General features: G+C 42.0%; 3 protein-coding genes across 3 annotated transcripts; 1 reads left to right on the forward strand and 2 right to left on the reverse strand.

Moving 5' to 3' along the window:
• Window positions 1–901: 901 nt before the first annotated feature.
• LOC116614910 lies at window positions 902–3,839 on the reverse strand. The gene is made up of 2 exons (XM_048724773.1): window positions 2,346–3,839; window positions 902–1,570 (listed from the first exon to the last, which is right to left on the reverse strand). Exons 1-2 carry the CDS (start codon window positions 2,927–2,929, stop codon window positions 1,306–1,308), a joined length of 849 nt encoding a protein of 282 aa, XP_048580730.1. The 5' UTR covers window positions 2,930–3,839; the 3' UTR covers window positions 902–1,305.
• A 104-nt stretch (window positions 3,840–3,943) lies between these two features.
• On the reverse strand, window positions 3,944–6,117 carry LOC5507771 (ubiA prenyltransferase domain-containing protein 1). The gene is made up of 2 exons (XM_001628347.3): window positions 5,394–6,117; window positions 3,944–4,453 (listed from the first exon to the last, which is right to left on the reverse strand). The coding sequence occupies exons 1-2, from the start codon at window positions 5,969–5,971 to the stop codon at window positions 4,141–4,143; spliced, it is 891 nt and encodes a 296-aa protein (XP_001628397.2). The 5' UTR covers window positions 5,972–6,117; the 3' UTR covers window positions 3,944–4,140.
• A 134-nt stretch (window positions 6,118–6,251) lies between these two features.
• On the forward strand, window positions 6,252–13,245 carry LOC5507772 (galactose-3-O-sulfotransferase 2). Its single transcript, XM_032376483.2, has 6 exons — window positions 6,252–7,045; window positions 7,409–7,645; window positions 9,144–9,414; window positions 10,505–10,706; window positions 11,390–11,625; window positions 12,374–13,245. Exons 1-6 carry the CDS (start codon window positions 6,876–6,878, stop codon window positions 12,746–12,748), a joined length of 1,491 nt encoding a protein of 496 aa, XP_032232374.2. The 5' UTR covers window positions 6,252–6,875; the 3' UTR covers window positions 12,749–13,245.
• The last annotated feature ends 1,856 nt before the right edge of the window (window positions 13,246–15,101 follow it).

Raw genomic sequence — 15,101 nt, forward strand, 5'->3', positions numbered from 1 at the left:
CGCTAGACGGTGTATGTGTCCCGCTAGACGGTGTGTTTCCCGCTAGACGGTGTGTGTGTCCCGCTAGACGGTGTGTGTCCCGCTAGACGGCGCGTGTGTCTCGCTAGACGGTGTGTGCCCCGCTAGACGAAGTGTGTCCCGCTAGACGGGGTATGTCTCATCAGACGGCGTGTGTCCCGCTAGACGGCGTGTGTCTCATCATACGGTGTGTATCTTATCAGAGGGCGTGTGTCCCGCTAGACGGTGTGTGTCCCGCTAGACGGGGTATGTCTCATCAGACGGCGTGTGTCCCGCTAGACGGCGTGTCTCATCATACGGTGTGTATCTTATCAGACGGCGTGTGTCTCGCTAGACGGTGTGTGTCCCGCTAGACGGCGTGTGTCCCGCTAGACGGGGTATGTCTCATCAGACGGCGTGTGTCCCGCTAGACGGCGTGTCTCATCATACGGTGTGTATCTTATCAGACGGCGTGTGTCCCGCTAGACGGCGTGTGTCCCGCTAGACGGTGTGTCCCGCTAGACGGCGTGTGTCTCATCAGACGGTGTGTGTCTTATCAGACGGTGTGTGTCCCGCTAGACGGCGTGTGTCCCGCTAGACGGTGTGTGTCCCGCTAGACGATGTGTGTCCCGCTAGACGGTGTGTGTCCCGCTAGACGGCGCGTGTGTCCCGCTAGACGGCGCGTGTCCCGCTAGACGGTGCGTGTCCCGCTAGACGGTCGTGTGTCCCGCTAGACGGTGCCTGTCCCGCTAGACGATATGAGTCCCGCTAGACGGTGCGTGTCCCGCTAGATGGCGTGTGTCTCATCAGGCAGTGTGTGTCCCGCCTAGACGGTGTGTCCGCTTCAGGATTTTTCATGCTAGACTGTTGTGAACACACGCCAGACAATAGCACAGAAAATGAATTATTGTAAAACTTTTAATGAAAATCCACATTTAATTGAAAAGATATGAAATGATTACATAATTTTGAAGTTCCAGTGCTTCCTTTGTCCGGCTAGAAGAGAGCGTTCGCAAAGATCACTAGGTAACCCGAGCATATGTGTAAGTATGGCGCGACTGCTACCTGATCAGGTGATTTAAGGTTTGCTTTATAGATTAGCTGTTGTTTACGTTTATTACGCCAATGCTTTGAACGCTGTTCAGGCGTGTTTTAAATGGCCCGCATGATTCTGATTATTTTTTGCCACACATAGTTAAGGCATACTCTACTCACCCCCTCCTCCCTTACCCCGGGTTATTTTAAAACGCGCCTGGCTTTTTCACCAGCGTTACCCATAGCAGCGTGAAAAGTGATAAAGCAAGTCACTTATTGTGAAGCATAGCCACTACCAATCGCCACTAACGCCATCACCAGCATGGTACTCAGTGACGTGACTAGTGCGCATGCGCCGTTATAAGACTTGCACGCCTCGTGTGTCTTATTGACCCACACTCCATTCGGCGCATGCGCATGCCGGCCTGCTACTCTGAAGACGGGCATCAATTCCGAGTCGTCTCGAATCTCGGTGAAGGCGGGCTGGTAGTTGATCTTGTGAGGGATAAACACATGCGGTGATTCGACGTCTTCTTCCCTTGAATGGAAACAACACGACCGCTAAAGTTTGGTTCTCACTTGGACGTAAGCGGAACGCACGTAGTTTTCCGATTCTCACTAGAACATAAGCGCAAGAGGACGCAACTGCGTGATTTTCTTGCGCTTGCGCTTATGTTTGACCGATTCACACTTGTGTTGCGCTTTCGTTTACGCTTGCGCTTACGTCCTAGTGAGAACCAACCTTTAGTATCCAGATGACTATGCTTTGTCTACTCTAATCTTCTCCCTAACACCTTCCTCACATTCAGCACCTCGCATTTTCTCTATCTCCCTCTCGCCCCCTCTTCTTTTTCCTCCTCCTCTTCCTTGCACCTCCTCTCCACACCACCACCTTCTCCCCGTCTCCTTCTTCACTTTTTCTCTTCCTTCCCCCCAATGGCATACTTCTGATATAAGCGCGTGTGGTCAATTTGATGCATATTCACATTTGCTGCGGGGGCCCGTTAAGCAGTTACAAGCGTCTTAAGTTGGTATTCTTTTATTTTGATTGGATTATTTAAAGAAAATCTTTTTTTAATCGTACTCAAGATATGATTATTGGTTCTGCGGATTTAAAGCTGGCTCTAAGCCTTGCAAAAAGTAATCAATTAAGTCATTTGTTATGTATCACTCGTTTATCCGCACCTGATTTTGTCTATTAACCAACCCATGCCGCACCATCCCTCCCCACCTTAAACGCCAGCTTTGACTGACTTCCGTGAGGCTAACACGACTGATCCCTGACCTTATGGTGGAGTAAAGAGCCCACTTACCGTCTGAGAAATATAACATATCTTCCGTCGTCATACATGTGGTACATGCCTTCCGTCTCATTCAGATGCTCGTGGACACACATCTCTTTCTCGTCTATGCCGATACCATCTAGATGTATGATCTCAGGCATGGACCCGCCTTTAATCACGCACAATACCTTTAAGGTAGTGTTATACAACTCGTAGCTGCAATTATGAACCGGGCCCGGTACCGTAGGAGCCGCCGTGGTCGGAGCTGCAGTACTTGGTGGCTGTGTTGTGGTTGGTGGCGGTGGACTGGTCGTCACATTAGAGTTACTACTGGAGTTGATGTTGTTGCTAGAGTTCTGAGGTGCGGTGAGGTTCAAGGTTGGTGCTGTTGTAGGGATCGTCGAAGGAGGTAGCGTCGTCAGTGGGATAGGTTTCTTGCAAGGGCTCTCTAGGATCTCGGCGTAGATAATGATGTCGGCGTTTTTGCTGCGTCTTGCGAGGGACTGCCGCTGCCAATCCGCGAAGTCGTAAGGGCGTCTACAGAACGACTCAACTTCGACTGTTAGCGCTGAGACGACCACAAAAAGTGCGAGTACTACTGCAGTGGTCTGCATCTTTGGAATCTGCTCCCTAAAAGACAGGGAAGTATCTACTTTAAATCAAGTACTTAGTTACTGCGTTACTCTGTGCGCAGAGTTAAGTGATTTAGTAGCAACTCTTTGCTGCAGCTATACATCAACAAGTGAGCTGACAGGTGGCAGATTGGGTCCGAATTCAAACCAGCCAATCATAGACCAGGGTGAGGACAAGCACACAGCTGGTGGCTTTCCTAGCATCTGAATTATTAATGAGCCACACCTGCTTGTTATGCTTTACCTTCGATAAGAGGTAAAATGTGAGTAGCTGTTTCTTTTAGAACTATAGACAAAATTATAATTATTTTGCGGGAAAAAAATGGGCAAAAGTAGTTTCGCGTTATTCACCAACCCTTCTTGGTAAAGTCAAGCCCGCCGTCCCAGCTCGCACATGCAGCCCATGTGAGGTCATCATCAACTTGGTCTTCCAAATAATTAGGAATTGATAGAATAAAGCAATAAGACGCAATAGTTTTCAAAAGAAATTGTTGAAATGATGAAACCCTTCTTTGTCGTTTTGTCAGAGTAATTTTGTACGATCGCAAAATGAGAGGTCCTAATTGTGGATTTCATTGTGATCGCATTGACTTTTATTGAACTGATTTGAAATCCTCTAAAAGCGGCTAGAACCAGGAATATTTGTCTATCAAACACTGCTCTTTATACCTCTTCTTATATCTACTAAGCGATCACGGTCACTATTTGCAAGTGTTATCTTTACTCTATATTTTCATTCTTCTTATATTCCTATTCTTCGAAACAAAAGTAAAAGAAACTTTTCAAAGACAAAGTAAACAAAACGACAAAAAAATCATGTTACCCAGGAAACAAATAGAAAAGTTGCAGTTATTCAGAAACAAGCTAAACCATAAGCACATAAAACGATGCAATAATTTAATTTGATTTAATAATCATTTATATATTTCTAATGGTCTTACCTGTCTATAACGTAGTTGGGCGGAAAAGATGTACATCAAACTTGAAGATTCTCACTAAGGCTCTTACTATTGTTTTATTCTTTGATTTAAGTCTTTACATTGCCATATAAAGCATTTTGAAAATAGGGATTCCAATGCCAGTTAAAAAGTTTGACCACAAAAAATGCATCAAAAGCGACAAAACATATTGCAGGCTTGTTTATTTTTACTGTTGTTATGTTTTTTCCTTAATTTAAGATACCTGAGATTTCCCTATACTCTGCAATATAAAACACATTGAAGATAGAGAATTCCAAACGCCAGTCCCACTATAGACACCCTTCGGGGTAACAGGGCCACGGCCACTTTGTCATGGACGTCCGAGGGCAGGGCCAGCATGGCCAGGGGGGACGAAAGGAGGGGGAGGAAGAAAAACTGCGACTTGAGCATCGCGAGGGCGCACGTGACCATATATGGCAAGAGTAAGAACAGGGGCAACACCGCCAGGGAGAAACGGTTGCCTAGCAACACAGCAAGCGTGTGTGCGCCTTGCTCTTGATCGATCTTGATATCCCGGATGTTCTGGCTGTGGAAATGTCGGAAATGTCAAAACAGAGGAAGAATTAGTTTTAGGAAGTGATTGATATTGGAAATAACGTTCCACAGGAAGCGTCGCGGGTTGTGCCAAGCTTCTACCCACTTACACACGTAAGGTCGTCAAAAGGACTGGGGGTGAGCCATGTCTATCTTACCCACTTACACACGTAAGGTCGTAAAAAGGACTGGGAATGAGCCGTGTCTATCTTACCCACTCATTAGTTTGACCATAACATCCATCATGTTTATTCTATCGTTTGTTTTCCGTTATTATCTCATATATAAAATCTTCCTAAGTACAAATTTTTCGATGTTTTTAGTGACCCCTGGCGAAAAACGTGGTGCAGCGACCAAAAAAAAAAAAGACTGACCGCATAGCGTGACAGGACGACTGCGTATGAGACTACCGAAAAAGGGCTAGAAATAAGCCGTCTTCAGGCTTCTCTCGGTCAATGCTGGGTACGAGGCTAGACTTAGGCTAGACTAAGCCTTTGTGACCTCTGACACCAATTAGGAATCAGCGTTTATTTGTTTAGACCTCTATCTCGATCTATCATAATTTCTCACAGTTGTGTATTCAAAAATAATTAGCAGTGTTTGGGAATGTTCTGTACTTCAGTATTGCGGTGCGCAACATGTTACTTGCGCGCGATAGAATCGACTTATGATAATGATTTATTAGCTATATCTGTCGGTCCATGTTCCTTATAATATAACATAAGAAGTCACGCTATCAATCATACTACAATACGAAACATACATGCACTTTGGTCGCCAGTGGCATTTCCGAATTCTTTGTATTGTCTTGCATATTTTAAGGGCATACAATAAGTATTAAATAAAAAATAATAATATTGAGCCATCTAAGTTTTATGCAAATTACAATAAACAAATGGGCCTGAAAAGAATAAAAACAATCGGATTCCTACCTGTGCAAGTAGATCTCGGTGTTGATTGAAAGTGGTAGTGCATACACAGCAATCCACCAGGCGCTGAGCTGCCTCGAACCTCCTACTTGCACCAAGTACGAGAAAAAGACACACAGCGGACCGTAGACGCCACTCACTAAAAACTCCCCAGGAACAACATTCTTTAGTCCATTCCCGAACATCATGGAGGCCAAAAGGCCGATAATAAACAAGGGTGCCTCATGCCATATACTCGCCCGTGAAACCACCACTAAGTATGCAAAGATCGGGATTACGAGGCAGTAAGAGTAGAATGCGCACCGTGCGCTATCGTTTATCGTGAACCGACGTTCACTGATACTCGAGTAGTACTTCCTAGTCGTGGCTTCGTAGTACGAATTGACAAAGTTCCCCGCCGCGTGAGTACCGGCGACTACGATAGCGCTGAGAACGAACACTTGGAGATCGAAGCTTTGATCGTGCTTCCATGCAAGTACTGTTCCTAACAGTAGTGGCAAAATAGACGATGGCAGCGTCCACGGCTTCAGTGAGTTCAAGCGAATGTCATGGCGTGTCAGGTATCGCTTTTGAGATGACATGGATGTGTCTACTAACCAAGCAGCAATGGTTTATAGTGTAGTTTTAGCCAGTGTTCGTCTGTTTGTTTCGGTTGGCTGCGCATGTGAGGTGTGTGGTTAAATGTTTAGCATATCACACGTCTCAAGTGGTCTTTACTCATACAATATTCACATTTCTGGCCCGGTGTTAGCTGGGTGGAGTTGAGTAATTTGATCTTATCGCAGTTTCTTGGTTATTATATTATTTTCCAATGTGTGATCAACGCATGGTACCTTTGGTGCCTACGCTACCGGAAATCTCTCGGCTCATTATTAAACCTGTGACCAAATCCATCTTTTGCCTGACACCGCGCTCCATTCTGCCACCAGGGCGTGTGGGAGCATGTTCTCAAAATGTATGCTCGACACAGACTACTTCTATCACTACAAAAGATGAAAATACAATGAAGTACGATGCCTATATTCATGTTCGCGTTCGGCTAAGGGGCCGACCATTTATTTACATATTTTTAAGGAAAAATATTATTGCATCGCTTAGTCCAAAGAAAAAGCCCAATGCCATAACAACGAAACCCTGCACGTCGGCTACTGCCAAAAACAACTGCCCAACAGACACCCCCCCCCCCCCCCCATAACATTAAATGGTTGACTTCTAAGTTAACTGTTCACATCCACCTGCCAAATCTGAATGCTAGCGTTAAAATATTTCAAAGAGGGGAATCGACCCCGAACACATGGTACCTGTTTTTCTACCCATTGTTTAATCAGGATCGCTTAACAATAACATTTCGCTGGAATCGAGCTGTAAACGTTTAGAGATACAAGTTTATTAGTCTTGTGGAGCCGTATTATCACCATGCGGCGAAGATCTCGGAAATCTTCGATCTCGCTATCGTGATTATCCCCTGTTGTACGTCTTCAGGCCATGAGGACCCGTAGTAATTTTCGATGCCCTGCTTATGTTGTGGTTGTATTTGTATTTGTTTGTATTGTTATTATGGTAAAGATGCAGGAAGCCAGGAGAAAGTTTTCCCGCACAAATCCTGTAGAGGATGAATCCTCGGACACCGTGAGCTCACGCTTGGTAGGACTGAGGTAGGATTTATTCCTTGGAAAGATTGTGCCTCTGTTGCATGCTATGAGACATTGGCGACACAAAATATCATGTGAGGGATATTAGAGCTGCGAAACTCAAGCCCAAATAGAGTGGATATTTAAGTGATATCCTGAAAATATAGTTTAAAATATGATTTAAAATTTCTCTATATTTGCTTCTATTTTAGCTTTTAAAAATACAGCAATCCTAGACAAAGTTTGATGAGATACTGTCATTTTGGCGCCAGGGACACTGTCTTGATATACAGGGATACCCCTAGACATGCTGGTTTGATAATAAATTTTGGCGCTAGAGACACTTGCCCTTTAAATGCATGGTACAATGTTGACCCGAATTTCCAGCTCGTCTCAGATAATCTACCTGGACAGCTATCACGTGGCTCTCAACTCAGATGAGACTTTGGATCCTGAAAATACCAGTGGTATTACCAATTTGGGCGGCCGCTCTGAAGTCCAAGAGACGCACGATGAGATAATGAAGGTCTCCGAGGTGGCGGAGGAGAACAACGAGGCGGAGAGGGACGAGACCATCGACTACAACTTGGGCTGGCCTGAGGCCACCACCACCTCATTGACAAGGTTGAACGATATTTGACTAAAGAACTTTTACTCTTTAGGGACGGATCAGTGATGGGGGGTGGCAGTCATCATAATCAATAGAATTCGCAATATTCACCATCAATATCATCATCATCTTTAATATAGTATCAATATCATCATAGAAGTAACCATTGCGATTATCAATACTATATCATCATCACCATCGCAATCTTCATTATCAATATCATTATCATCATCGTCATCAACAATATCAATATTTATAGCCATCATCATCGCCATCATCATCATTACATAATTATTATTGCCCTGTTCACCATCTCCATCATCAATATCGATACCATATTATCATCATTGTCATCATCTCAATCATCAATATCGATACCATATTATCATCATTGTCATCATCTCAACCATCAATATCGATACCATATTATCATCATTGTCATCATCTCAACCATCAATATCGATACCATATTATCATCATTGTCATCATCTCAACCATCAATATCGATACCATATTATCATCATTGTCATCATCTCAACCATCAATATCTATACCATATTATCATCATTGTCACCATCTCAACCATCAATATCGATACCATATTATCATCATTGTCATCATCTCAACCATCAATATCGATACCATATTATCATCATCTCAACCATCAATATCGATACCATATTATCATCATTGTCATCATCTCAACCATCAATATCGATATCATATTATCATCATTGTCACTATCTCCATCATCAATATCGATACCATATTATCATCATTGTCATCATCTCAATCTTTAATCTCAATATCAATATAGTAGTATTTATCGCAATTAACAATATCAATATCATCATCGTCGTCGTCGCCATCAACATCATTTTAATTATCATTATCAATATTGTCATATATACAGTATCATCATTACATCTACATCCTCAACATTTAATCAGTACTATCATCTCAATTGCGAATTACCTCTCTCTCCTAGATCCCCGTGTGAGCTGGATCGTCCGAAGCGCAACATCATTTTAATTATCATTATCAATATTATCATATATACAGTATCATCATTACATCTACATCCTCAACATTTAATCAGTACTATCATCTCAATTGCGAATTACCTCTCTCTCCTAGATCCCCGTGTGAGCTAGATCGTCCGGAGCGCAACATCATTTTAATTATCATTATCAATATTATCATATATACAGTATCATCATTACATCTACATCATCAACATTTAATCAGTACTATCACCTCAATTGCGAATTACCTCTCTCTTCTAGATCCCCGTGTGATCGTCCGGAGCGCAACATCATTTTAATTATCATTATCAATATTATCATATATACAGTAATCAGTACTATCATCTCAATTGCGAATTACCTCTCTCTTCTAGATCCCCGTGTGAGCGTCCGGAGCGCAACATCATTTTAATTATCATTATCAATATTATCATATATACAGTAATCAGTACTATCATCTCAATTGCGAATTACCTCTCTCTTCTAGATCCCCGTGTGAGCTAGATCGTCCGGAGCGCAACATCATTCTCGTGAAGACGCACCGTACTGGAACCAGCACCCTAGCGAACATTCTCTACAGAGCCGGAGATCTTAACAACCTCCAATTCGCATTACCTAAGCGCAAAACCTACGAATTCTACTGGCCTTTGCGCTTCAATCCGAGCTTTGTCGACAAGCAGTACTTGAACGCTTCGAGGCCAAATCTACTGATCAACGCTAAGTATGAACAGAGCGCCATGTCCATGATGATTGGCAAGGTGAGATTTTTTTTACCCAAAGTGGAAGTGGGTTGAGTTCTCTTTGCATCACAGTTGCCAGAGCGGCTTTATAGTAGACAATAGAAATAGGAAATGCTTTGCAAAGTGACGGTGGTCAGAGCGGCTTTATAGTAGACAATAGAAATAGGAAATGCTTTGTAAAGTGACGGTGGTCAGAGCGGCTGTATAGTAGACAATAGAAATAGGAAATGCTTTGCAAAGTGACGGTGGTCAGAGCGGCTTTATAGTAGACAATAGAAATAGGAATTGCTTTGTAAAGTGACGGTGGTCAGAGCGGCTGTATAGTAGACAATATAGTAAATGGAATTGCTGATGTAATATGACATCTATGGCAAGACGCTCCATGTTACCATGGCAACCGTTTTTTCACACATAGGTTTCCCAAAAACTGAGTAAATTTTTCATATTTTGGTCCTGTTTCTCATATTTAAATGCCTTTTTTGACTTTATAAGTTTGTTTAGGTAACAAGTTTTACAACAGCGCTAGACTTTTTTTTACCTCGGATATTTGTGGGGAGGGGTGGGTAAATTTTGCTCTCTCAAAGCTATTGTTAAAAATAGATTTACTAGATGACACTTTAAAAGCTAATTGTATGCATTTATCATTACTATGAGCAGTAATACATGCATGCAAATACTTTTTTCCGTAATAATTCCGGGGTTTTTTCTTTTGCAAAAATAATAAGAATCCAAGATAGCGGATCCAAGATGGCGGAAATTCTTACAAAAGAATTATTATAAACGTTTTTATGGTCTTTTTGCATTGAAAATTCGATAAAAGGTTGATTTTGACATATTTGAATGATGCAAAATGATTTCAACCCGATGTCTGATAATTTAGGCAATATTATAAGAATAGCTACTGTAGACATCGTATTTATGACGTCATTTTAACGTCATAATTGATTCGACCAAACCGAAAATAGGGCTGGTGATCGTTGTCTGTGAGTTTGATGGTCATAGCCTAAGCGGTTATCGAAATACGGAGGGGGGCCCTTTTAATCCCCCCCCCCCAGTCACAGACAGCTCAAAAAAGTCCAGTCTGAATAGGGTTAAATTGTTTCAACAGGAAGCACACTTCATCGCAATACTGCGTGAGCCGACCACACATTTCGAGTCTGCATTCTACTCGTACAGACTTGATGCGCTCCTTGGTCTAGAAAACGCCACAAACCCGCTGCAGGCATTCCTTACCAGTCCCCATGAACATGTCGAGAAGTACCTGAAGGGCACAAAGCGAGTAGATCCCAGCCTCAACGCCGCTGTCAACGGTATGATGGGGGAGGGGGTGGGTCGAGCCCGAGCACGTAACAAGTGTGTTCAACTCACTTAGTAGAGCAGGGCACCAGTACAATAAAGCAAAAGCACACACAGGCAGGGATTCTGGGTATACTAAACACTTTGATCAAACGGAAACGAGAGTTGATCAGAGTAGTTACAGGTCTTTTTATATTTTTATTATTCTTTCTGTCTTTCCTTCTGTCTGTCTGTCTGTCTGTCTGTCTGTCTGTCTGTCTGTCTGTCTGCCTGTCTGTCTGTCTGTCTGTCTTTCTTTCTTTTTTTCCTTCCTTCTTTCTTTTTTTCTTTCTTTCTTTCTTTTTTCCAATCTTTCTTTCTTTTTTTCTGTCTTTCTGTCTTTCTTTCTTCCTTTCTTTTTCTTTTAAAAATCACCATTAAATTTCGTTATTTTAAATGCTGAGCAAAATACTGTTATCAAATCTCTTAGACGCGACACACCGGTGAATACTATCATCAGCCCTCGTGTCGTATTTGAACATGCTCAAAGTTGATATCGGAGTAAGGAGTTCCTGAGAGTGCGCGTCAGTGAAACAATCTTGATATCTGATACTCTCCTCAACTCTCATCTTCATTTCATCGCCACTAGTAATGTATCATGGAAATGGGGTCAAACTCCTAAAATGCGGCATCCTATTTTGCTTATTCATATCTTTAGGTCAGTTTTTCGATCTCGGTCTGATGCACAAGTACTTTTCGGATGATCACGTGATCAACAGTACCATGGCGGAGCTGTCGAAAGCGCTCGACCTCGTGCTCATCAGCGAGTACTTCGACGAGTCACTCGTGCTGCTCACCCGACTGCTCTGCTGGGAGCTGGACGATGTTGTCTATTTCCGGCTACGTAACCGCGCTAATGACTACAGGGAGCTAAATATCACTGCTGAGATGCAGGTACGATATAACGCGCACTGTGATTGGTTGATGTGCAGATATGATTATGTAACGAGCACTGTGATTGATTGATTGATGTGTAGATATGATTATGTAACTAGCACTGTGATTGATTGATGTGCAGATATGATTATGTAACGCGCACTGTGATTGATTGATGTGCAGATATGATTATGTAACATGTGCTGTGATTGATTGATGTGCAGATATGATTTTGTAACATGTGCTGTGATTGATTGATGTGCAGATATGATTTTGTAACATGTGCTGTGATTGATTGATGTGCAGATATAATTATGTAACACGTGCTGTAATTTCAGAGATGTAAGTGTAGGATGTTATTTCGCGCGCTGTGATTGGAAGATATAAATATGCCCGCTTTGTTTTGCACGGTCGGTGGATATGTTTTGCAACAATATCTATCTGGTATCGAAGGTGCAGTACCCTGGGTACCAGAGCTTCGTTCGTTTACTATGCGCCCTTCGCGGCTCGTGTTGTCGGAGTGAAGCTCGAGCCTCTGTTACCCAGGGTCAAGGTGCAGTGGTATAATTGTTCGAATAAACATTGGCCAAAGGCCGCAGGCGCAGATGAAGACTTCTAAATGAAGATGAAATATTGGTACTTAGAAAACTGCCTCTTAAGTCAGATTGTATAAAATAAATGTTTAAATATTGCAATTTACGAAATAAATTGTAAATTACCAACAACATCCTGACTGTACCACTTTTTTTTTGGATTATTTCTACAGAAACGCATTCTTGCTTGGAACAAGGCGGATGTTGCCCTGTATCAGCACTTCAACAAAACCTTGTGGGAGAGGATTGGCAAACAGGACGGCAGCTTTCACGATGACGTACTAAAACTCAAAGAGAAAGTCCGACAGCTCGAGGAGGAATGCGTGGAGTCGTACAAGGTTGACGCGAATACGGGGGAATTGGTCGTGAACATTTACTCAGATTTACCGCCAGACAACAGATACCTGTGCGATAAAATAGCGCTGAGTGAAGAAAATTATATTATTTATCTGAAGAGAAAGATGAGCGTAAAGTTCGCGGCCGATAGCGCATTCATCAGAGAGTTGTACAGAATGAAAGAGACCGAGTGGAATACGACGTTGCCATAAAATTCTGGTGGTACGCTCCGCTTATCAAGATTGTTATGTTATGTATTTTTCACACATGTAGCCAGCGCAGTTGAATTTATATAATGAAATATTTTATACGCTAAAATATATAAATACATATTATTTTTTATTTAGAATAATAAAATATAACAAAGAAATACATATTATTTAATTGCAATAACACGGACTATTTTTTAACGCGAAGTTTTTGCATATGATATCTATGCCCTTCCCCCTCCCCCTAAAAAATTAATGTTTCCGCATCTAAAACGTTCAACGTTTAATAAGTTTAAATAACTTTATCTAAATCAAAAATGTGTAGTGTCTTGTCTTTTAATATTAAGAATGTGACCCGTAAGTTAATCACTGAACGAAACAGTGTTAAAATAGAGTTGCTGCTATTGACTTACACACAAATTCTCTAATGCTAGCTGAGGTGGAAGAAATACGATAGTTTGGGTATAGCGGGAGCTAATACACACTTTCCATCACCTAAAGCAGGTTGTGTGAGTTTAGTCTCTTTTCTAGTCTAGTGATGCGCTGTATCTGATATTGGGAACGCTGTCTGTTTTTATGTCTTCCTTACAATTGACTACCGAACTTATCTTGCCGAACTCGGATCGAATTCAAACCGAACTCGAGCCGAACTCAAATTTATCTCGAACCGAACTCAAACGCAAAATCGAATACTTGGAGTATAGGGAGTTCACGTTGTCGTCACCGGGGTCCAACTGTATGTGGGACTGTATGTGTTGTCAAGCAAAATAGTTGACCCTGGTTACCCCGTTAAGAAGCAGGTGCATTAGTGACATAACAAGATGGGGGGGCATAGCATGGTGCCATATCTTTGTTATGATTTCCTAGCGCGCGCTTGAAATGCCTATTGTCATTTGAATCATAACAACTACAGATATGACCAATAGCATGGACCAAATGGCTGACACACATCGTGTAGAGTCAGAGCAGAGATCCGCACTCAAGTCTACGTGAATTGAGTTGCTAAAAACTAATAAGCTGTTTTAAGTATATTCTTAAAACGACCTGTGGAAATTTTTTTTGAACCCTATATCACTTTAAGTACTTTTTAGGTAAGTGTATTCAATGTTATACAGTTTATTAGTGGTTTGGATGACAATATTTTAGACTTTTTAGTTGACCACAATCGTCGTTATACTGTTCTATCAAACAATGTAATGAAAATCCTATATATAATCCAAACTTTAAACAGTCGAATAGGACTTAGCCGTACAAATCTACAAAATTAGTTGACTTTGTTTTAGCAAAATATAACGCTAATGATGCAAAATATACACTATAAGAAACTTTTCCATGGTGGATCACAAATGTCAATAAGAATGTTTGCATTTTGCTATTCGAAGCATTTTATATTCAACAGTAATGACGCCCACAGCCCAAAAAGTGTGAAGTGTCATAGTTTTTTAGCTTCTACTCAATAATTTTCCCTATCTATAGCTTTCTGATACAGCTGAAAAGAAAAAAAGATTTATCGATGCCACCGAGTGACCCAAAGAGTCCTTTATGGCTACCAGCCAAACAGAATGACAGCATCGCCTTTGAAGAAGCACTCGACCCATACTCCGCGCTGCGAAAAGCGTCCGGAGAGTCGAGCGTCCCGGATAAACCGCTCTGGGGGTTACTCGTTTGGCAGGTGGCTGGTCTGTTCATACTCGGCGCCATACTAATCAGTAAGTACCCAGTCCCCTTTACCACTTTTCAAGTATCCAGTCCCCGTTGTCCACCTTTTAATTATTCAGTCCCCTTTCTTCCCTTTTTAAGTATCCGGTCCCCTTTCTTCCCTTTTTAAGTATCCAGTCCCCTTTCTTCCCTTTTTAAGTATCCGGTCCACTTTGTCTACTTTTTAAGTATCCGGTCCCCTTTGTCCACTTTTTAAGTATCCGGTCCCCTTTGTCCACTTTTGAAGTATCCAGTCCACTTTGTCCACTTTTTAAGTATCCAGTCCCCTTTGTCCACTTTTGAAGTATCCAGTCCACTTTGTCCACTTTTTAAGTATCCAGTCCCCTTTGTCCACTTTTGAAGTATCCAGTCCACTTTGTCCACCTTTTAAGTATCCAGTCCACTTTGTCTACTTTTTAAGTATCCAGTCCCCTTTGTCCACTTTTTAAATATCCAGTCCCCTTTGTCCACCTTTTAAGTATCCAGTCCACTTTGTCCAATTTTAAATATCCAGTCCACTTGTCCACTTTTTAAGTATCCAGTCCCCTTTGTCCACCTTTTAAGTATCCAGTCCCCTTCGTCCAATTTTAAGTATCCAGTCCACTTTGTCCACTTTTTAAGTATCCAGTCCACTTTGTATGAATACTCACAACAAAGC

Source organism: Nematostella vectensis, chromosome 3 (genome assembly GCF_932526225.1).
Source record: "Nematostella vectensis chromosome 3, jaNemVect1.1, whole genome shotgun sequence".
In the NCBI taxonomy this organism is placed as follows: Eukaryota; Metazoa; Cnidaria; class Anthozoa; order Actiniaria; family Edwardsiidae; genus Nematostella; species Nematostella vectensis.

What these genes read in the sequence shown, in the direction of transcription:
- LOC5507771 (XM_001628347.3), bottom strand. Translation starts at nt 5,971, where the DNA reads ATGTCATCTCAAAAGCGATACCTGACACGCCATGACATTCGCTTGAAC. An exon ending in ACCGAGATCTACTTGCACAG is followed by an intron (nt 4,454 to 5,393) that starts GTAGGAATCCGA and finishes ACATTTCCACAG; the next exon opens with CCAGAACATCCGGGATATCA.
- LOC5507772 (XM_032376483.2), top strand. Translation starts at nt 6,876, where the DNA reads ATGAGGACCCGTAGTAATTTTCGATGCCCTGCTTATGTTGTGGTTGTA. An exon ending in TCACGCTTGGTAGGACTGAG is followed by an intron (nt 7,046 to 7,408) that starts GTAGGATTTATT and finishes CCGAATTTCCAG; the next exon opens with CTCGTCTCAGATAATCTACC. An exon ending in ACCACCACCTCATTGACAAG is followed by an intron (nt 7,646 to 9,143) that starts GTTGAACGATAT and finishes TCTCTCTTCTAG; the next exon opens with ATCCCCGTGTGAGCTAGATC.
- LOC116614910 (XM_048724773.1), bottom strand. Translation starts at nt 2,929, where the DNA reads ATGCAGACCACTGCAGTAGTACTCGCACTTTTTGTGGTCGTCTCAGCG. An exon ending in TATGTTATATTTCTCAGACG is followed by an intron (nt 1,571 to 2,345) that starts GTAAGTGGGCTC and finishes TTTCCATTCAAG; the next exon opens with GGAAGAAGACGTCGAATCAC.